The 22090-nt window shown below is 55.6% G+C and overlaps 2 protein-coding genes across 5 annotated transcripts in view; one reads left to right on the top strand and one right to left on the bottom strand.

Moving 5' to 3' along the window:
* SLC1A7 (solute carrier family 1 member 7) overlaps nucleotides 1-20970 on the top strand; it is a 46833-nt gene extending 25863 nt beyond the window's left edge. Inside the window, exons 3-11 of the mRNA XM_057711130.1 lie at nucleotides 361-576; nucleotides 8930-8972; nucleotides 11023-11245; nucleotides 14622-14721; nucleotides 15405-15638; nucleotides 17585-17779; nucleotides 18564-18698; nucleotides 19121-19223; nucleotides 19865-20970. Coding sequence (XP_057567113.1) covers nucleotides 361-576; nucleotides 8930-8972; nucleotides 11023-11245; nucleotides 14622-14721; nucleotides 15405-15638; nucleotides 17585-17779; nucleotides 18564-18698; nucleotides 19121-19223; nucleotides 19865-20083 — 1468 coding nt within the window. The 3' untranslated portion in view covers nucleotides 20084-20970. The remainder of the gene's footprint in view (nucleotides 1-360; nucleotides 577-8929; nucleotides 8973-11022; nucleotides 11246-14621; nucleotides 14722-15404; nucleotides 15639-17584; nucleotides 17780-18563; nucleotides 18699-19120; nucleotides 19224-19864) is intronic.
* PODN (podocan) overlaps nucleotides 1-22090 on the bottom strand; it is a 48384-nt gene that overhangs the window by 3421 nt on the left and 22873 nt on the right. Inside the window, exons 11-12 of one of the 4 annotated variants that reach the window (XR_009049646.1) lie at nucleotides 9483-9542; nucleotides 7926-8723 (exon numbers count right to left, since the gene is read on the bottom strand). The exons of 1 other annotated variant lie outside the window; for it this stretch is intronic. The gene's annotated coding sequence lies outside the window, so the exon portion shown is untranslated. Of the gene's footprint in view, nucleotides 1-7925; nucleotides 8724-9482; nucleotides 9543-15021; nucleotides 15186-15509; nucleotides 15645-22090 lie in introns of those variants that run through there. 2 more of the 4 variants (XM_057711118.1, XM_057711107.1) reach the window with 2 other exon arrangements.

The raw sequence follows: 22090 nt of genomic DNA, 5'->3' as shown, positions 1-22090 counted from the left end.
CACATGCCCTCAGTCTGATGAGAGAGACAGAACAGTGACAGTGACAACCAGGGTCATGACAGAGGAGCCCAGGAGTGTGGGACCCCCAAATGGGCTCCTAACTCTGGGGGAGAGGCAGGTAGTCCAAAAAGATTTCACCCAAGAGGTGGCACTGATGACGACACCGGACCAGGCAGAGAGAGCAGAGCAGAGAGAGGCTGGGCGGAGCCTCGGGGACTGGATTAGTGGGGGGGATCCCCACGCCTACACATTCCCTGGAGGGCTCGAGGGTGCCGGGCAGAGCCAGGAGGGCGCGAGAGCGGGTACGCCTGAGTGCCTGGCCTGCAGCCCCACAGACGCGGACCCCCATCACTCTCCCAGCTTGATGTCGGGTCTCGCCTCCCTGGATGCCAAGACCTCCAGCCGCCTGGGCATCCTCACGGTGGCGTACTACCTATGGACCACCTTCGTGGCCGTCATCGTGGGCATCATCATGGTCTCCATCATCCACCCAGGCGGCGCGGCCCAGAAGGAGACAACGGAGCAGAGCGGGAAGCCCATCACGAGCTCAGCCGACCCCCTGCTGGACCTCATTCGGTAACTCCCGCGGCCGGCAGCCTGCTTGAGAGTGCCACGCCCGGGCTGGGGCTATGACGCCACCGGCCCAGCCCTGCACGGCAACCAGGGGCGGGGGAGGGGGTGGGGATGGGGTGCACAGGGTCTGCTCCGGACCACTCGTGGTCACAAGGGAGGCAGCCACAGAGGCCACTCCCTGCCCCCTCAGCCCCCGTGCTTCCTGCCGGGTTCACACTGAACTGTCCACCCCGTCAGGATGGGATGAGTGGGAGGGCGCAGGGGACAAGGGAAGGGCGTTCCTGAGGAAGGCAACAGCTGTGCAAAGGTCCTGAGCTGGGAGGTAGTATTATGGGGAGAAGCTATGGCCCATGCCGTGTGACTGGGGCTTGAGATGGGAGCAGGGAGCGGACAGTCATTGCTGGAGAAGTCGGTTGGGGCCAGACCATGAAGAGCGTTGGGAACCAGGCCAAAAATTGCATTTTATCCTTCAGGCCACAGGAAATGGGTTTTAAACATGGGCGTGGCATGATCCAACGCGGAAGGCTCGCTCTGCCCGCCAGAGTGCTGGTGGAGCGGAGAGGAGGTGCACAGCAGGGGGGAGGACAGAGGCAGGACGGGGCCAGCGTGGTAGCCACGGCCTGGGGGAAGAGGGGAGACGGAGGCTTGCTCAGGAGGTGAAATCGGCAGGAGATGGTGAGGGGGGAGGGGTGGAGGAGGTGGGGATGCTGACTGCAAGGGCGTGAAGGTCTCTGGCCTGAGCACCCGCGTGGACAGCAGCCGCACCGCAGGGCCAGAGGACAGTGCCAGAGCAGGGGAGGGCCTCCTCGGGGAGATGTCAGCTGATGGTTGGCTGGTGGCTCTGAACCCGGTGGCGGAGGCTGAGCTGGAGACGGAGGCCGGGAGAGTAGCAGGTAGAGACATTAGGGAGACCCTGAGGGCAAAGGTGTCTTCCAGGACAGGGCGGGCGAGGACAGCGGAGCTGGGACAGAGCCTGGGGAAGCACCACGATGGAAACAGTTTACTGGGCTCAACAGGGGCCCCATGGAACTTGCTCTGTGGACCCCTGGTCCCTCCCATTTTCTAGCCAACTTCAGATGTAAGCAATCCATCCAGTCCAACAGTAAAACACCAGACTCATCCAATTTAAAACAAACCCTGTCCTAGCCTTTCGCATCTGATTCAGACGTGGAAAGCTGGAGTGGGAAGAAGGTCATAGCAGGTTTTTCTCTTTCTTGCTCCACCAAATCCCCTGTTGCTAGCCCTGGGCGGGGGGGGGGGGGGGGGGGGCGCAGTGGAGAGGGAGAGGGAGTGAGCTAGAGAGGTCCTCCTTCGTGGTAGCGGGGTGAGCTGCGGTGGCTGCTCCCAGGTTGCATTTCTTCAGGGGAGCGTTTGTGGGCTTTTTGGAGCCCCTCCTATCACTCCTATTACCTGTTATTCCCTTGACTCAGGCACTCCCTGCACCATCTGGCTGCTCACAATGGCCTCCTTAGGCCCGACTTCTGGTCAACCCCTCTGCTGTGGCCCCCTCACCATCCCCAACCCCGGTGATCCTCTCAGGCAGAGACTCTTCTACAAGGTCCACACTGGCCTGTGAAAAGCACACACATCCTAGCTGAAAATGCAGCCCTTTCCCAAGGCCTTTGGACATGAGTCAGGCACCAACCCCTACATGCCTCAAATCCTAGGGGCACAGCCAAGGTCTTTAAGTAGTTCTCTTGGCTTACAGTTAGGGAGATACACTCCTCTCATCCCCTGTGGGGTAGATGCGCAGGATACAATCTCTCTCTCTCTCTCTTCTTCTCTCGAGAAGCCCTCACCCTCTGTATCAGTTAGCTGTTGCTGTGTGACAAACCATCCAAAGACCTAGTGCCTTAAAACAACAATCATCAGTCTACAGGTCAGCTGGAAGAGTCTGCTGACTTGGACTGGGCTCAGCTGAGGTTGCTCACACGTGGGCAGGCAGCTGGCCGCTCAGTTGGGGAACAGCTGCTCCAGGATGATCTTGGCTGAGATAATACAGATGTGCTCCTCGTGGCCCCTCATCTTCCCACAGGCCAGCCTGGATGTATTTCACAGTGGTAATGGGGTTCCAAGAGAGCTAGCCGGGGCACGTCCTCATAAAGAAGGCAGAGGAACAAGAGAGGGAAACAGAAACATGCAAGTATTTTTCCAAGTCTCTGCTTTTGTCAAGTCTGCTAACATCCTATCGGCCAAAGCGAGTCACGTGGCCATGCTCAGACTCAGGGTGGGAGGGGCTGGCAGTGTGACAAAGGCATCCGGGAATGAGGGCCATCAGTGCCATCAGGCTACCACTCCCTCCATTTTCTCCATTCTCCAGGTTCTTTTTATACTTTGAGATGTGTGATGAACTGAAGATCACAAAAGTCCCGGCAGTTTTGTTTCTGTTGTGTGGTTCTCACCCACAGGGTCTTTTGTATCTACGCTTACTTCCCTGGTGATTTCATCTATTATCATGGTGTTGTACACTTTCTGTACACCGACACTGCCAAATTCTGTTTCCAGTGGAAACCTCTCCCCTGCACTCCAGATTCTTACATACACTTGTCTAGAGGCTTCTCAAAATGAGCACGTCCAAAGCTAAACCCTTGACTTTCCCCATAGATCTGCCCTCTCCCCAGTCCTGCCCACCTTTGTCTGATGTCTCTCTTATCCTCCCATATCCTGCATCCAATTTGTCAGCACATTCTCTCAGCTCTACCTTCAAAATAATATCTTGAACCTTGTCTCTTCTGTTCCCCTCTGCTACCATCACATAGACCATCATCGCCTCTCACTCAAGGGTCCAGTATGGTCACCTGCTTTCTCTCCGTTTTTCTACAGTCTGTTGTCAGCACAACAGCCAAAGGGATCCTTTAAAAACCTGCTCGCAACCTGTCATAGGCTGACAAAATCTGCAGTGCTCTCTATGGAGTACAGGCCTGTCATGATCTCCCCACCACACACAGGTCGGCCTCTGACCTTCACCCCAACTCTCCCTCCCTGGCTCCAGCCTGCTGGCCTCCGTGCACACCTCCAAATGTCCTTAGGGTCCCACCTTGGCACTTTGTCCTCCTCACTGCCTCTGTTTGGATGGCCCTTCCCTCCCTCCATTTACACCTCTGCCGTGTCACCTCTCAGCCTCCGTCACTCTCCCCATAGCCTGACTTACTACCTGACATTACCCTATCTGTGTAGTTCTGTATTTCTTTTTCTGTCTTCCCCACTGGAATAAAATATGTTCCAGCAGAGCCAGATGTTTAAAAATCACCCTGCAGTATCCCGGAGCCTAGAACAGCACCTATGCAGCGGGGGTGCTGAGTGTTAGCTGATTGCATAGGTGGGATGCAAGGGCATCAGTGACACTGGGGTTTGAAGGCCCGGGAGGCGGCACCGGTGCAGGGAGGATGGCCGAGCACAGGGCTCCGAGGCCGGGGTGAGCCTTGGCCCACAGCCGCACTGGAGGCTGCATAGAGCCGCTGGAGCAGGAGGAGAACCAGGAAAGCTGATATCCTGGAAGCCAAGGGAAGAGGAATTTCGAGAAGCTTCACGACTAAGATCCACTACTTCTAAGATTTGGTGACTATGATTCATCATGTCTTGGATCCTATGATTGGAAACAGCCTTGCTTTGTGGTGGACGGAGTGTGGGCCCTGGGGGAGCCCCCGCCCTCCCCAATGGCCTTGCTGCTCAGAGGCTGAGGGCTCTGGATCAGACACACATGTCAGAGTCAAATGTTCCAGGAGGAGCTCCTGCTCTCAGTTGCTTTTCACGTGGTGAAAATTGATCCTTCTGGTTTGAGGTTTTCTCCCCTAGTCGCTCTCAACCCCGAGCAAGTTGTTTTGCAAAGCTGGGTGGTTGGACACCACCGTCACCATTTCTTAGTCAGAGAGCAGGGCTGCGGGGGGATCACATGCTTCCTGCAGGGATGCTCGTCTCAGCTCTGCGTGGTCGCTGTGTGGCTCCGGGCAGGCCAGCCCCCTCCCCAGGCCCGTTTCCCCAGTGTTTTTTAAGATCCCTTCTAGATCTGAGGTTCCGAAACACAAAGGCCTAGAGGCCGATGAGGAGGCTTCTGGGCATGAGCAGAAGGCTCTGGAGGCTGGTTCTGGGACAAGGTTGGGAGGACGGTGCAGAGCTCAACCTTGCAGGCCCTGATCCCAGGCTGAGGGGGTGGCTGTTCCGCTTGAGAAGGGGGAGGCCGGTGGGTTTGGGAAAGATGGACTGGAGCAGGAAAGCACGGTGTGGGCAGGATGTGCCTGGAGACGTGGGGATGCTCTGGGAGGGGGTGCGGTCACTTCTGTTCCATGCAGCCCACCTTTATGAAGTAACTGCTCTGGGCAAAGAGAGCTGGTGAGGAGGGAGGGGGGGACATACAGGTCCCTGCCTCCAGCTGTCAGCTCTCTTAGGACAGACAGGCCAGAAGGTTGCCCTGGACAGCCGCTCTCTGCGACCCTTTCTAGCTCTGACGTTCTGAGAGGCTGTGAAGAAAATGAGGACACCAGCGATGGGGGTACCAGCGGCCCCCTCACCCTTGCTCTGGCCCAAAGCAGATGCCTACCAACCAAGAACACAGAGGATCAGGGCAGGGAACTGGGAAATGAAGGCAGGTATGCCTAAGGAAAAGTCAGAAAGATAAGGGGTCCAACCAAACAGGGAAATAAGGCTCACAGCATCCTTCAGGGTGGGAAGATGCGCGTCCATCTCTCAAAGATGATCCAGAGGAACACAACAGGCCATGTCCCTGGATGACTCTCCAAGATATGAGTTCATTTCCCAGGGCTCCAAGCAGGGGTTCCAGAAAACTGACGTCTGCTCACAGTGCAGCCTCACAGAAGAAACCCAAGCGGAACACCAATCAGAGCTGGGCCCCTTCTTTGTTTTCCAATCTTTCAAAAATACCAGAGAGATTAAGTAATGACTTGGCTCTATTTATAGCTCCCAGTTACTCCTTCAGGGATTGGATGAAACTCTTGGGAGCTGTGATTGGAAGGGAACAATTCCTACCTTTGGAGCTTGGGTTGGGGACAAGGGTGAGTTTGGAAACGACACAGTGGGAACTTACGAAGAGTGAGATGGACTGTGGCCTTGCCCCAAGAGATGTGCAGGGAGGCCCAGGACAGAGTATGTGCGTACTTGATAGGCTTGGCTACTAATGTGTCCCAGGCACATCATGTCTGCATTTTATGTAACCACCACCAGGAGCACAGGCCTCATGGGGCAAACAGGAAGGCTTCCCATGGGTCTTCAAAGCCAAAAGAAAATGATGTATATTTTTTCATTTAAATATCAAAAGTATAAATCCTTATTAAAATCTGAGGATAAGTTCATTGATAATGAGTACAATCACATATATTAGGAAATGCTTTTCACTGCTAATTAAGAGAAACCTGAAGCAGCAGAGACGTAAGTAAGGCAAAGGCCTTCATTTTCTCCCAATAAGCAGATCAGAGGTGGCAGCTCGTGGCCCATGCTCCCTCCACCTTTGGCTTTGCTGTGCTTATTTAGTACTTGGCTTTTATCATCAGTATGCCTCATGGTTCAGCAAGGCTGCTGAAGCTCCGCTGTTATGTTCATGTTCCGGGTAGAAAGAAAAGAGCTAGAGGAAAGTACCAAAGAGTCCTGGCTGCAAGGGCATCTTTTCAAGCTTTTGCCAGGAAATGTCACCCAATGACTCCCACTTAGGTCACATTGGCCACCCCTTTGGCAAGAGAGGCTGGGAAACAGGGCTTGATGGCAGGGCCCTCCTGGTCCCTGTACCATCCCTGGGTTTCCATTAGTGAGTAAGGAGAGAGAATGGAGACTGGGAAGACAACTCGTCATCCCTGCTGCAGCACATAATTTATTCTCATTTTAAAGGAAGCTGTAGAGAGAAGTATGTGTGAGGTATAAGTTCCATCCGGTTTGTTACATGCGGCCTTTTGAACGCTCCTGGTTTCTGCTCAGGCTAAAGCAGCCTTCCCTCTAGGTTTCATTAGAGAACAACTTTATCACTTGAACCTACTGGGACGGTACCCAGGAGACATTTTCAAACTGTTACCACGTGGTGCAGCGTGGGCATCCTCCATCTGGTCACGAGAGCCCAGGGCCCGTGTGCCTGGCGTGAGCTTCGGCTCTGCTTGATGTCCAAGGCCCTTTCAGGCAGCTGTTATTCTGGTGGCAGAAAACTGCCTGTCACTCATCGAAGAAAAGCCTCCTGTGAGCTTCTGCGATCTCAGCTCCTGACCCTGCTTCTCTCCCTCGTGACAAAGCGGAAATCAGTGGGGAAAGACATTCTCCACCAGTTTTCTGCTGTGGTATCTCATTCTAAGCCCCCTTCCTCCTGCCATGTGCTAACCCTGGACCTGTATTTTAGCAGCAGTGAAGAAAAATTATAGTTTCTGCTTCCCAACAGGGGCTGCTGGGCTGTAAAGTTAAGAAAGAACGCACACTCGTATTCACGTGTATAACCCCACGTGTGTGTGAGCTGAGTCTTGCAAAGGAAGAGACTTGCCAAGAACAAGAGTGAGCTGGAAGGAGGGTCCCTCCGGGTAGAGGAGGCAGCGGGAGCACGAGGGAAGTGCCAGCACGGGAACGAATGTCCTCGTTAGCCTCTCTGACTTAGCACAGATTCCCAAAGCAGATGATAAAGGCAAAGACCCTCGCTATGAATTGCAAACTGCTTTACATAGAGTTTGCTTGCCAGAACCACGTGGGGGAGTCACCAAACATCCTCAGCAGTGTGTATTGTCATTTGAAAAATTCTTTACCAGTTTGATAGGTGAAAATATCTTTATCAGTGAAGCCAAACATGTTTTAAAAGCATTCTTGGCTGCTTATGTTTTTTCTTCTGCAAAGCGAATTGCCTGGTCGTGACGTTCCATCATCTTTCTACTGAGGTATTAATGTTTTTGTGGCCCATTTTTTACGCAGCAAATATTTACTGAGAGGCTGTTATGTGCCGGGCACTCTTCCAGGTGCTGGGGACACAGTGGAGAACAAAACAGAGATCCCTGCCCTCCAGGGAGCTGATGTTCTGGCGAGAAAAGACAGACAGCGAACATGCAAACAAGGCCAAGCTTTGTAAAAACTCTTTAAAGATTTAGGGTGATAACACTTTGTTGTATAGTTTCCCCAGTCTGTCATTTGCTTTATGATGTCATTTGTTTTGTAATCTTAGAGAGCTTCTTAATTTTTTTAGCTTTTGATCTTGGCATCATTTTAGGTTTATAGAAAAGTTGCACCAATAGTACAGAGAGGTCCCAGCTGCACCCACTTCCCCTGAGGTTGGTAACTTACATCTAGCACATGTGTCAACAGGAATACATTAAATTAGTACAACATTATTAACTAAATTGCTTTATTGGATTTCACCAGTTTTTCCACTAGTGTCCTTTTTTCTGTCCCAGAATCCAATCCAGAACACTAAGTTGCACTTACAAAATTCTTAATTTTAATGAAGTACAATCTATTGATTTTTTTTATTGCTTATTTTGTTCTTAGAGAGTCCTTCCATATCCTGAGATCTGGTCAAATATAACCTGTATTTCCTCTAGATGTTTATGGTTTCACTTTTTAAAATTATTTATTTCTTTAAGCCATCTGGGATTTATTTTGGTGCAGTGTACATAAAGATGTAGTTTTTATTTTTCTGAATAGTTGGTCAGCTATGCAGTTCTCTAGAATGAGCCCTTCCTTTCTTCACTGATTTGTGAAGCAACTTCCATCAAATGTAAAATACTTAGATGTCCCAGGTTCTGTCTCCAGGCTACAGGTTCCATTACACTGATTTTTCTATCAATGGCTGTGTCAGTATTTCACTGTTTTGACAGTTACATTTTTATAGTATGTTTTCATATCTGGTAGGACAAGACCTCCTCCCCTTTTAGCTTCATGAAAATTATATTAATAAGAATAATGATCCCATTTATGTGCCAGGTCCCGTGTTGGGAGCCCTAGATAAGATATGGATGACCAAGTCCCACCTTCATGGAGGCCGGTCTGTGGGGGAGGCAGCCACATGAGCAGTGGCACCCAGCAGCGTGCTGGAGCATAGGGGGCCCACAGGGGTAGGGCCGTGGAGTTCTCCTGGAGCAGTCAGAGAAGGCTGGGCCTCTGCTTGATTGGAGTAGGAATCAGCCAGGGAGGTAGGCACGGCATTTCGGGCAGAAGGAACAGTGGTCAAAGGCTTGGAGCTGGAAAAGCATGCAGTGTATTTTGGGAACCATATGCAGATGGTGTCGGAGCCTTAAGTTCTGGGATGGGGGTGGTGGGAAGAGGTAAGATTGCAGAGGGAGGTGGGGTGGGGTCACGGAAGTTCTCCATTGCCAAGGGAGGTGTTCAGATGACCCCCAAGGGCCCTCCTGACCTGGAATTCTTCAATTACTGACTCTCTTCCCAGGAACATGTTCCCAGCCAACCTGGTGGAAGCCACATTCAAACAGGTGAGTGGGTCCCTGGGTGATGGAGGGGTGGCCAGGCAAGGCCAGCCTGGGACCTGCTTGCCCAGCCAGTCTCCCTGTCCCCGGGGGTGGGATGCTACAGGGGAGGGGAGGTGGGAGGACCTGGGTCCTTAGAGCCTCCTGTGGTCACACCCCTGTCCTGGGTTCCAACTTTTCACGAGGAAGAATGAAGACGGTGGAGGGAAGCCCCTACTGAGTGCCCACTCTGCCCTCGTTTATGCCAGGGCTCCCTCAGTCCTTACAACACCCCTGCCCCAGCGTAGGGCCAGTCCCTCTCCTGGATGAGGAATCTGAGGCTCAGGAGGGTTAAAGAATTTGCGCAGGGCTATACCACTAGTAAATGGCAGAGCTAGAAGATGAACACAGACCTGTCTGTGTCTAAGCCTGTTTTCTCTTTAAAATAATCCTTTCCTGCTAATAAAAACATTAATAACGTTCACTGAAAAATATTAGGAAAATACTAAAAAAGATAAAGCAGAGGATAAAAATCACCTGTAGTTCCAGCACCTAGCAATAGTGATAGTCGAAGGTACGTTTCTCATCTTTTTTTCTCTGCAGAAATATTTTAAAAAATAAAATTAGGATCATAGTAAGCATACAGTGTGCCTCTTGCCTTTTTGCCCCACTCCCATTATATCATGAGCACTTTCCACGGTTACTAAATGCTTCTCAAAAATACAATATTGAGTGATGATGTAATAGCCTGTTGTAAGGCTGGGCTGTAATTTATCTGCCCATTTCTCCTTTTGGTTGTTTCCAAAACAAGAAATTACAGTAAACAACTTTGTTCATCACTCTTTGTATGCACTTCTAATAATTTCCCATTCTTTGCGCCTTCTAAAATGTCAGCCAGTTGGTTGACTCAGTCCAACAATCATTTCCTGATCTTCTTCCCTGTGCTGGGCTCTGTATTGGGCCTGGAGACACAAAGGAGGTGGCTGAGGGTTGGGGAACAGGCTCTGAAATAAGGAGCTGTGAAACCTGCAGCTAATCACTATATCGTTCCTAACCTCCTAGGTCTTCATCAATGAAATGAGCTAGGTAGTGAAGGCCTGAATGCTAGGTTAGGGAGTTTGGATATTATTTCAATAGTAATGGGGAACTACTGAAGATGTGGGAAAGAAAGAGAGAATATTGCTCTACTTCACTTCCCTGCCCTTTATCTTTTGGCAAACTCCTACCCATTCTTCCAGTTCCAGCACCCAGCACAGAGTGTTCAGCATGGAGATGATGGTGATGGTGACGGTGGTGGTGGTGATAAGAGCAGTAATGGTTACAGAAGGCTTCCCACATGCCAGGCACCGCTGTCAGCACTTTGCATATATTGTCTCATTTAACCTGACGAGGTAGATTAACTATCAAGATCCCACTTTACAGACGAGGGAGCTGAAGCACAGAAACTTTAGGTCCCATTTATTTCCCGAGTGGTTCCTTCCACACACACACCACCCTCCTCCCCCAGCCTTGCTTTATTGATACTCTGGTGTTGAGAAGACAGGAGCCCTTGTTTGGGCTCCTGGTACCTGAAGAATAAGGAAAAGAATCAGAAATGCCCTGGGGGCTGAGGAGGAAAAGTAGGTAACTCAGCCCCTCAGCCCTTCCTAGCTGGGGCCTCAAGAAAGCTCGGGGCAAGCTGAGATTTTCAAATAGAAAATCCAAGTTTCCATCCGTGCAAGGCAGGTCTGGCTGGCTGTTAGGTGGATGGGCAATGGATGGTTGAAAGGGGATAAACAGGTGAATAGAGGGTTATCCAGGTAGATTATCCAGGTAGGAGACGGATGGATGATTAGAGAGGGTCCCCGGTGGGTGTAATGATGCAGAGAAAGAAGAAGGAAGGCGAGATGGGTGAAGGGATCTCAGTTTTGTTTTTGGTAAAATATTGATAATAATCCCTGTCCTGCCCATGTCACAGGGTTATTGTCGATCAGATAGTTCATGAGTGGATACAAATGTGCTTCCAAAATATTATTATATTGTTGTTAATAAAAACACGTGGCCCTGACTCATTCCTGGTTGGGGTGTCGCCCCCCAGTACCGCACCAAGACCACCCCGGTGGTCAAGTCCCCCAAGGCGGTGTCGGAGGAGGCCCCTCCGCGGCGGATCCTCATCTACGGGGTCCAGGAGGAGAACGGCTCTCGTGTGCAGAACTTCGCCCTGGACCTGACCCCACCGCCCGAGGTCGTTTACAAGTCAGAGCCTGGCACCAGCGACGGCATGAATGTGCTGGGCATCGTCATCTTCTCTGCCACCATGGGTATGTGCCGCCCACCCGCCCTGGCGTGCCCTGGCGCCCGGCCCTCCTTGCATCTACCCCTCCCTGCATCCCCGCGTCCAGTAACCCGAATAGCCGGGAGTCTCCCCGTCTTCCAGGTGGTTCCTTCCTTCCCTTTCCAAGGGAGTGTTTCAAGTCCCCACTCCATGACAGCGGGGTGGTCCCCAGCCCTCCCCCGCGTTGGAACTGAAGTTCCTCACCCGAAGCTCCCCATCCCTGGGTGCCGTTTGCCTCCAGGGGTGTCAGCCGTCCCTCTGAGAAGCCCATGCCTCTAGCGCCCTCCCAGCAGCTGTCTGTTTAAAGCCCTCAATTCCTCCCCTCCACCCTCAACCACAGGGCCTTCTCACTGGCCACCTCTCTCCGCAGACCTATCTGTGCCATTTCTCGGGGCGCCCTGATCCCAATCCTCCCACTGCTACTCTTCTCTGGGTCCCCAAGGCCCACCACAGGCTACTTACCATGAAGCTGGTGAAGCTTAACTTGTACAGGCCCCTTCTGAGGCCTGTACCTCTTCCTCTGTTTTTAATTTTGTATTCTTTTTCTTGAAGAGGGCCCCAAACTGTGTACGCTGCGGATCCCACAAAACCTCTGGATATGCCTCCGCCGGTGCCCCCGTGACTACCCCCACTGATAACGGACGCACACAACCGTCTTCCTCTTTGGAGTCTAGGAATTTCTAACCCCTCCACAACAATCTAGCTTGTCAGTGCCCCCTTGTCCTTCTAGGCCAGGCCAGGGGCCGTCATGAGCCCCACTATAAAATCGCATGACCCCCCCACTCCCACCCCCCGGATCTGGGAGGGCCTGTCCAGCTTCTGACTCCTCTGCAGGGTTTTCTGCTCAAGTGGAAAGCCTCCCCATCCTCCTGGTTTCTCGGACAACGGACCTGGGGGTCATTTGCTACCCCGCCCTCTGCCTCAGCCCACACCCAAATCCCATCAGGGCTGGCTCTGAAATCTTTCTCCATTTCTGTGCATCTCCTTCTGCCTGCTGCCCCAGCCAGGTCCGTCGTCATGTCTCACCTGGTTTCTGCAAAAGCTGCCTCAAGACTCCCCTGTCCTGGTGTGTGTTCCTCACGGGGTCACTGAGTCCCCACGTAAAGCCTGCACTGGCTCCACTGTACTTGGAGAGCGGTCCAAGCACTGCGCCCACTGCCCTCAAAGAGGGGTCCAAACACCACACGTGGCCTCTAGAGCCTGCGTGCCCCGGCCAGCCTGCCCCTCTCGTCCTGCTCACGTCCCCAGTCGCGCTGCCTGTTGGTTCCTGGACGGCGCTTCCCTCGGCCTGGCTGCTCCCGCCCCTCCCCTCCCCTGCACCTTGATCATCCTTGAGGGGCCTCTGTATAAAGCATCCCATCCTGGGGAGCGTCCACCTGACCCCCCAGTCAGGTGCCCGCTGTTACTCCTTAAATGTTTGACCCAGTGCAGTTACACAATGGTCTGTGTGGCCGTGTAATGCCCGCACGGCAGCTGTGCACACTCCCTGCAGGCCGAGACGGGCCTTGTTCTCCTTTTAGCCCCACAGCCACCACGTGACTGGCGGAAGCTGGTGCTCAGTAAACTCTTCGGGAGGAGAGGTGGGTAGATGGACAGATGAATGGACAGATGATAATGGGTCCTGGAGCTCTTATCATCGTGGTCCAAAGGCCAGGCAGGCACACAGAGGGGCCAGGACCTCAGAGACCCAAGTGAGTGAGAGGACAGCGTATGGAAGCATCTGACCATCTGTCCTCGGTCCTGAACTTTCTTCCTCCTCCCTGGCCGTCGCCTCACTCTTCGGGGTGGGAACACACAAAAAGGACATCTATTGGCAGAGCTAAGAAAACCTTTGAGACCCTTCAGCTCACTGTTTACAGAGCACATGCAACTGTCCATGTGTCAGTGTATATTTGTTGTGTGTGCCCAACTCTAGCTGCACCCACGCCTGTGGTGCCCACGTCTGAGTGTGAGCGACCACCCTTGCACGGCTGCCCCCCTCACAGCAACCTCCTTCCCCATCTCCTCCCTGGTGTTGGGATGTAGCTGATGCTAAAGTGTCATTGGCCTTGCCTGTCGGAGGAAGCCCGTTGCCACCCCCTGCATCCCATGCATACTAGCGCCCAGACAGCTGGAGCCCTTGGGCTCCCCAGGGAGCCTGACGAGGAGCAGGAATAGCCAGAGAGGGACGAGCCGGCAGGGAACCTGGCTCTGAGCTCAGCCAGGCTTCCACTGGCCAGATGGGCAGGGCTGGGTCCAGTGTCACTGGCATCTCTGGCCTCTCCTGCCCATCCCAGCAGGGCCCCCCTGCTCTCCATCGTCCGTGGTAGCTGCTCCTGGACAGCGTGGGTTTGGGGCTTCCTGGGCAGGGAAAGCGCTCTTCTCTGGAGTCCCACAGGCCAGGGTTCAAATCCTGCCCCTCCCCGGCGGAGTCAGCGGGTGAGCCTCTCGGACACTGACAGTAAGCTCCACGAGGGCAGCCACAGACTGCGTTTGGCTCTCCATTTTTGTGTCACCAGAGGGAGAGCAGTCACTTGTCCCTCTTCCAGGAGTGGCCTAACCGTGCTCACCTGCACGAGCTCACAGAACAGCACCCACGTGAACGCTTCCCGAGTGAAGGAGAGCCAAGATCCCCAAGCGGGGGGTAACAGAGGCTTCGGAAAGGGCTTTTTCATTCATTCATTTGTCCATTCATTCACTCATTCCTTCAATGATGAGTTGCCTTCATCGGGTTAACCTTCTATTGGAGGATAAGGAGAAAAACACCAGACGGCTGTTGTAACGAGTGATATGAAGGGATCAGAAAGAGATGAGATGAATAAGTGGGGAGTCTGCCAAGGGCGTGGGGGCAGGTCTCCAGGCCGGGGCTTCAGGCATCGGGAACCATGTGGGTAAAGGCCCCACCACAGTCTAGAAGTGTGAAGAAGGCCACGGTGCTGGCGCATAGTGAGGAGGGGAAAGCAGGGCCAGACGGGGGCAGGAGCTATAGGTGGGGTCCGGTCAAGTGGGGCCTGAAGTGGGGGGTCGTGGGGGGTGTGGCTATGGTCTGCGTGTGTGCGGGGAAGCCAGCTGGGGTGTTGGCAGGGAGCATCTTCATCTTTAGAGGGTGGGTAGAGAGAGGCTAGCGAGGAGGAAGAGGTGAGAGCCCTGCGGGGGGGTCACAGCCCTGCTCCAGCGGGGAGGCCCGGGAGGAGAGGGGAGGTGGGGGGGGGGGGTGCGCTGGGGCGTCCGAGGCTGCCGGGCGGTCCGCTGAGGGCTGAGATCTGTGTGTGCCTGTGGCCCGTCCCCGCCTGGCCACCAGTGTGTGCTGGCACAGGTAGGCGCTGTGCACGTCTGCCTCTGTCTGCCGCGTCTGCGATACGCCGCGTCCCTGCCCCCCACAGGTATCATGCTGGGCCGCATGGGTGACAGCGGGGCCCCCCTGGTCAGCTTCTGCCAGTGCCTCAATGAGTCCGTCATGAAGATCGTGGCGGTGGCTGTGTGGTGAGCCTCCTCACGGGCCGGGGGTGGGGCGGGCTCCTCTTCCACCCACCCCACCCTCTTCCAGCTCTGCCCTGGGCAGTTGTGGGGGACACCGTGGTCCCACAGGAGTGAGCAAAAGGCGGCACGGGAGGCTGTGTTCCCCTGGATCCCCCCAGCCCTGACCAGGCCAGGTTCCAGCCCTGGGCCTGCCACGTCTGGCCCCAACAGGCCCACTGGAGGCGAGCTAAGAGCCAATAAGCCTGGCCCTGCCCCCTCGGCCTCCGATTTCCCATCACCTGGGGCCTCATCAGCTCAGTTTTTGGAGAAAGGAAACGCTGGACGTGACAACCAGCAGCCACTCCTTGGTTCAGAGCTCAGACCTTAGGAATCTTCTAATCCAACCTTGCGCAGTCAGATGGCGATGTACAGAGGCTTCCCCAAGGTCACCCACAGCGGCTGTGGCATTGCTGGGCTGAAACGTGGGTCTGCAGAGGAAGGCAGAGGGGCAGAAGGTCGTGCATGGCTGAGCTGGTTGAGGTGGCGTTAGTTTCACCATGTGCCAGGCACCTGGGTACAAAGTCTCATTCCGTCCTCACAGGAGCCCCAAGAGGCTCAGAAGGGTCAGGCCAGGCAGGGACGCAGTGCCAGGGCCTCCCAGGACCTTCGCCTGCCCGGCACTGAGCCCGCTGCCCCGCCCACCCCAGGTACTTCCCCTTTGGCATCGTGTTCCTCATCGCCGGCAAGATCCTGGAGATGGACAACCCCACGACCGTGGGAAAGAAGCTGGGCTTCTATGCTGTCACTGTGGTGTGCGGGCTGGTGGTGCATGGCCTCTTCATCCTGCCCCTGCTCTACTTCTTCATTACCAAAAAGAACCCCATTGTCTTCATCCGAGGCATCCTCCAGGCCCTGCTCATCGCACTGGCCACCTCCTCCAGGTAGCCCTGGGTGGTGGACAGAATGGGGGAGGAGACCATGGCTGAACACTGTCCTTCTGTCCTGCCATCGTTTGTCCATAGCCACAGAGCCACGGAAAGTGTCCGTGTGACCAGCTTCACAAACTTGGGAGATGCTATGGTAATAAGACCTATTCTTAAAATGTAATGCTTGAGGCCCTACATGCCCGAATAGAAGAAAGCCCTCCCAACCTGCCCACACCCCCAGGGTTCCCTCGATCCACATGGGGGTCGGCTTCCCCGCATCAAGGAGCAGGGAGAGCTGAAGCGTGACGAGCCCGCATTGTCTCTTTTCACTGCCACATGGCTCTTCTGTTGGAGTCAGGCCCTGTGCTGTTCAGAGACCTTGCCTGTTTACTGTCACGGGGACAGCTTGGCAATTTGCCCCCTCACAACCTTGGCAGTGTCTCCAGACAATGGGAACTTGAATCATGGGTCCATCAGCTACCAGCTGTGTGACTATGGGCACGTCACCTGACCTCTCTGGGCATCAGTTTCCTCATATACAGACTGGGGAATATTGTAGCCTCTGCCAAATAGGGTCACTGTATTAATGGAGACAACTCACCAAGGCCAGTCTGGGCTTGGTGAGGAACACCTGCCCTCAAGGATCCCAGACTGCAGCTGAGTGCAAGAGACCCAGGGTTAGAGTCGTGCAAACTTGGCTATTGAGCAAGGAGGGCTGGGTGGTGGGGTGGAAGGAGGTGGTCACTCAGGTGGCATCTAACCTTCTGAAGAAAGGGTGGTTCTCCCCACGGCGAGTGTCCAAGCTCCACACGGACAAAGTCGCCTGAACGTAAGCCCACGTCTCTGGCACCAAAGACCTGGCCCTTCCCTTCATCCCTTACTGCCTTCTCTTCCCTGGACCTCAGCTTCCCAATCTGTAAAATGGGAATGAGGACCACCACAGACCTCCTTCCCTGGCAGCCACATGACCCACCCTTGCCAGCAGAAGCACCTCATGCAAGACTCAGGAGAAGCAGAACCCCAGTGAGGAAAAGCCCTAACGTCTTGTCTGGGAACTCCCACCCAGGGCAGAGGGAGGAGGTGAGAGGGAAAGACGAAGCCCCGAGCAGCTGCGGGCCCCTGTGCCACTGGCCACGCCCTGCCAGAGCTGGCAGCCCTCGTCATTTCCTGTTGGCGGGAACCATGGCCTCAGGCCCAGTACGCCTGGGGACTGTGAGGGCTTCTGGCAAGTGCAAGTGGGCTTCCCAGGCAATGGCCTGTGGGAGAGGAAGGGCTCTGGGGCCACACCAACGTGAGTTTCAGTCGCAGCACTGCCGCTGGGCGTTGGGTAACCGTACAGCTACAGCATGAGCAGTGACTACCACTGGTTGAGTGCCCACACTATGCAGACACTGTCCTGAGGGCCCACTCGTCGAATTCTCCTAAGAGCTCTGCAATGCACGGATTGTCTGGGACAAGGGAACGACGGCCCACGCAGGTTAAGGAGGTGCCAGGGCCACTGGGCTAGCAGGAGGCTGGAGCCTGGAACCAGCAGTCCTGCCCAGAGCCCTGCTTGTGACAGACCTCTTCAACTCCACTTGGCACCGTCGTGTGACACAGGGTCAGCCCCTTCTGCCCTCTGGGCTTCAGTGTTTTCCCGTGTAACAGGGACTCAAAACCCCTTCCTTTCAGGAAGCCGTGAGGGTGTGTAAAGCGCAGCGTCCGGTGCATAGTAGGAGCTCTGCTGGTGGTAGCTCCCTTCCTGGCCTGTGTGTAGGGGGGTCTCTGAGGCCCTGGGCCTGGGAAAGTCTGGCCATGGGACCATCTTCAGAGCCCCTTCAGCCTGTTCTCCCCCCTACCCCAGATGGGCCAGCTGCCTGCTATTGGGGCGGGAGAGCTTCCACCGCTGGCCCGCAGGCAGCCCGGGGGCCTTGGCCGTCGGGAGGAGGGCCATGAGCACACACCAGCCCCTCTGCCCACAGCTCAGCCACACTGCCCATCACCTTCAAGTGCCTGCTGGAGAACAACCACATCGACCGGCGCATTGCCCGCTTCGTGCTGCCCGTGGGCGCCACCATCAACATGGATGGCACCGCGCTCTACGAGGCTGTGGCCGCCATCTTCATCGCCCAGGTCAACAACTATGAGCTGGACTTCGGCCAGATCATCACCATCAGGTGCACCCCTGACGCCCAGCACCCAGTGTGGATTGGGGCGGGGGGTACTCTGGAGCGACCTTCGGGAGTCTTGCGCTCCCAGATCTGATGGGGGTCTCTGAGGCCCAGAGAGGGCAAGGGGCTTATTCCAGGCCACACAGCAAGCCAGTGCTGGGACTGAGACGTGACCGAGCCTCATGACTCATAGTACCAGGCTCCTTCCCCAGCACTGCCCTGCAGAGGGGGAGCTCTGAGCAGGCTGGGAAGCTGGGGACCAGAGGAGGACTTGCAGTCTGGACGTGCAGAGCAGGGAGGGTGCTGCTGGTAGGCACAGGGTGAGCAGAGGCCAGGGGCAGGACTGAGGGACAGCGGAGGGGCTGCTGGTGTGGCTGGAGCTGAGGGAAGGGTGCTAGGGTGAGGGGCAGAGGCCAAGGGGAAGGCCTCACATGCCAGCCCAAGGGTACAAGTCTGACCTTGGGGACCCAGCCCCAGAGGGAGGCTGGGCAGAGCTGTGTCAGTGGACGACCAGAATCTGTGGGCAGCTTTCTGGAAACCTACAGAGAGCATGGCTGCAGACAGAGGGTTTTCTACAAACTTCTTAGGAGGTTCTGCTGAGGCCAGGGATGGGGGCTTCTGGGACCACAGGACCTGTGGCAGAGACATGCCCGCCACCCCGGGAACCCCCGATGTGGCCTTCTTAACAATTCCTGCTCCACAATGCTGTCCCCAGTGGCCCTGGCATTCTGGCCTCCTCCTCGGGTCCAGGGCCCAACAACACTCCCTGCCACCCCCCCACCCCCCGCAGCATCACAGCCACCGCGGCCAGCATCGGGGCGGCCGGCATCCCCCAGGCCGGGCTCGTCACCATGGTCATCGTGCTCACCTCCGTGGGACTTCCCACTGATGACATCACCCTCATCATCGCTGTCGACTGGGCTCTGTGAGTGGGGTTCGCCCCATCCGCCCCACCCCTTGGGCAGCAGGCACTCGGCACGGGCCAGGGACGTGCCACGGTTTGGCACAGTGGGACTCAACACTGGCCCAGCAGCATAATTCGTGGGGCCCAGTGCTCAAAAATAAAAAGGTGGGGTCCCTTGTTCAAAAATTATAAAGAATTTCAAGAGGGTGAGAGCAGAGCAGAGCCCAAGTCCAGGCCCTTCTGCACAGAGGCTCTGAGCCACTGCACAGCCCCGTGCCTGCGAAGCCGGCCCTCTTCACCCACCTCAGCATCGCCAGGGGTGGTGGGCCGGGAGGACCAGCAAGGTGCCCCTCCCGTGGGTGCTGCCGGGGTGAGCACTGCCCTCTTCCAGCGCCCCTTACAGCCAAAGGACCTGACACTCACCGCCCACCCTGGCCCACCAGGGACCGTTTTCGCACCATGATTAACGTGCTGGGTGATGCACTGGCCGCGGGGATCATGGCTCACGTCTGCCGGAAGGATTTCGTGCAGGACACGGGCACCGAGGTGAGAACAGTACCTCCCTCCCAGCCCAGGGGCCCAAAGGCCTGGGGCTGGAGTTGGGTGGGGTAGGCAGGGCAGCACGTCAGCCACCCCCCAGCTGGGCAGCCCTCAGCCGATCCCTCCACGCTTCGGGCTCCTCGTGGGCACCTGGGTGACCGATTCCTCTGACAGCTAGTTGCTGAGCACCCACCCTGGCTGGTGCTGATCTAGACCCGGGAGCACCACCTGTTCACAGCTGGTGACCACAGCGCCCTCAGGGAGCAGTAAGTACGCTAGTGTCCTGCTGACAACAGTGCTAGCATTCACAAGTCTGCTTCAGGCTCCATGGTCCCCAGTGCTCCTTCAATAACCACGTGTAGCAGGCTGCCCCACTTCATGGAGAGGACGCTGAGGCCCAATTAGCGGAGCCGCCCATTCCTACACTGGACCCCATGGGCCAGGTGCCTGCCACTGCTAAGACGGTCCCAGGAGGAAGCAGGACAGCTTGGAACTGGAGCCCAGAGAGGCCCTGTGACCTATCAAGGTCCCACAGCATGTCTGTAGGAAAACCAATCAGGTTGTTCCCAGCCCTTTGCTCGTTTAGTCCTCCCTACAGTCTAACCTCAGCCCTCCTGCTGCTGCCAAGACCTGTTTCCCCTCCCCAGAAACTGCTGCCCTGCGAGACCAAGCCCGTGAGCCTGCAGGAGATTGTGGCGACCCAGCAGAATGGCTGTGTGAAGAGCGTGGCTGCGGCCTCGGAGCTGACCCTGGGCCCCGCCTGTCCGCACCACGTCCCCGTCCAGGTGGAGCAGGATGAGGAGCCAGCCAGCGCCGGTCTGGACCACTGCACCATTGAGATCAGCGAGCTTGAGACCAACGTCTGAGCCTGCGGAGCTGCAGGGGCCAGAGGAGGCCTCCAAGGTCAGGGGCTAAGGACAGGATCTCAAAGTACTACTTTCCTGAGCACAAGGGCCAGGCTCACACGATCTTCCCACCCTTGAGAGACCAGAATGAGCTCCACTTGATGGAAAGTGGAGTCTTAGAAAGGGGAAAGACTGCATGTGCGAGCCCTGGCCGGAGAGTTAAAGGCAGGCGTAGCCCAAGCCCCAACTGTGACATTTCCATCATGTTGGCCTGTGAGGGCGGCAGGCAGAGGTTGATCCCCACTTTCTGGATCACAGAGTTGAGGCCCTGAGAGCTGAAAACACTTGCCCCAAGTCTCAGATCAAGTAATGTCAGGGCTGGAACTCTAGTTCAAGGCTTTCAAGCCCTGGCCATCCCTCCCAGAGGACAGGGATGCCTGCAGGACCAGATGCCATGAGAGAGAGGTTCTGCCCCTCCCCAGGAGCCCCAGAGCCATGACTGCTTTCAATTTATGAAGACATAGCAATGTCTGGGTTCTGCCCCAGCTGTGTCCCAGCCCAGGCCAGCCTCTACCCTGCCACATAACACGTGGCCTCAGACAAACAGCTCTCCCCAAGGATGAGCCCAGCTTAAGGCCAAAACCCGCTGCCTTCCACATGCCACAGCCCGTCCCCTCTCCCGTCCTACCAGTTATCTCTCACAAAACTCATCCACAAGGATGTCTGCACCAGAGCCGCAGGGCCCGTGAAAACACCTCCCACTGGACAGGTGGGCTCACCAGGACTGGGGAGGTGAACTCACCTGAGATGCTTTCATCAAGCTGCCCATGTGGCCCTGGGGTCAGCACTCCCCCAAAGCCCATGTGATGAAGGGGAGTTAGATTTTCTATTCCTTTCTGTGTTTGCAAATTCAGTGATAACTAAATAAAGGTATTTTGTTTTTCAAGTCTTGTGAGCTTAGTGACCATACTCTGGCCAGCATTTCTTCATTGGGCTAATTGGGCTAACACAGGCAGTCAAAGTGCAGACAGGGTTGTCCAGGAAGCCAGAATGTAAACAGCCTTGTCTGTGTAGCTGGAGTGTAGACAGGTCTGTCTGGGCTGTCAGTGTGCAGACAGGCCTGTCTGGGCAGCCAGAGTGCAAATGAGCCTGTCCTTGTGGCTGGAGTGAGGACAGGCCTGCCTGCCTGTGCAGGAGGCAGTGCAAACCGGGCTGCCCAGGGGCCTGTCTGGACAGCCACGATGTGGACAGAGCACCCTGCCTGTAGCCTGGGCTCTGCTCTGCAGGCAGGGCCCTGAGATCAGTCCTCACAAAAGGAACACATTTCCTCAGCCAGCCTGGCTCCCTCCGGAGAATGCTTTGCTTTAAGGAGGGGATGTGCCCAAGAAGTTTCCAGGCTCTCCCTCCTCATACTCCTCAGCTCCACGGTGCCTCCAGGAGGCTCGCAGGGGACATGGAAGAGCCCTGGCCACACAGCCTGCTCTGGATGCGCTTTGGGGAGAAGATGCAGCCCTGGGGTCTTGCACCATGGAATCATGGAGACATTGAAGATGGGGGATGGGATGGGCTTCCCAGGGTCACTCAGAGAATCAGATGGGTACCTGCTTCCCAGCCCCTACTCCTAAACTACTTTCATCCTCCTCCCAGGGCTAGTGTGAGGAGTCCAGAAAGGGCCCCAGGCTCCCCCTCCCACTGCAGGGCTGGGAGCTATAGAATTCACCATGGGAGCATCTTTCCTTCCTTAAGGCCGAATCACCTAGGAGAGGTCAGATATCAAGCTATCATAACTACTCCCATTATGTGACCTGGCTTATTGGCCCCTTCCCTGTGTCACATCTCTAAGGCCCTTTGAACCGTGGCATCTGCTCCACACAAGGCAGGAACCTGCTCTTTCTGGGCTTGACAGGAGCATGCTTACACACCTCCAGTAGCAAGGGGCCACTACTTTCTGGGCATCTCATCCACTGTGGGGCAGCTCTGCCCGGCAGAGGTTCTTTGCTCTAAGCTGGGTGCTGCCTTCTGGTCCAG

This window comes from Hippopotamus amphibius, chromosome 1 (assembly GCF_030028045.1).
Source record: "Hippopotamus amphibius kiboko isolate mHipAmp2 chromosome 1, mHipAmp2.hap2, whole genome shotgun sequence".
NCBI lineage: Eukaryota > Metazoa > Chordata > Mammalia > Artiodactyla > Hippopotamidae > Hippopotamus > Hippopotamus amphibius.
Note: the sequence above shows the minus strand (reverse complement) of the source record. Positions and strands in the feature narration are given on the sequence as shown.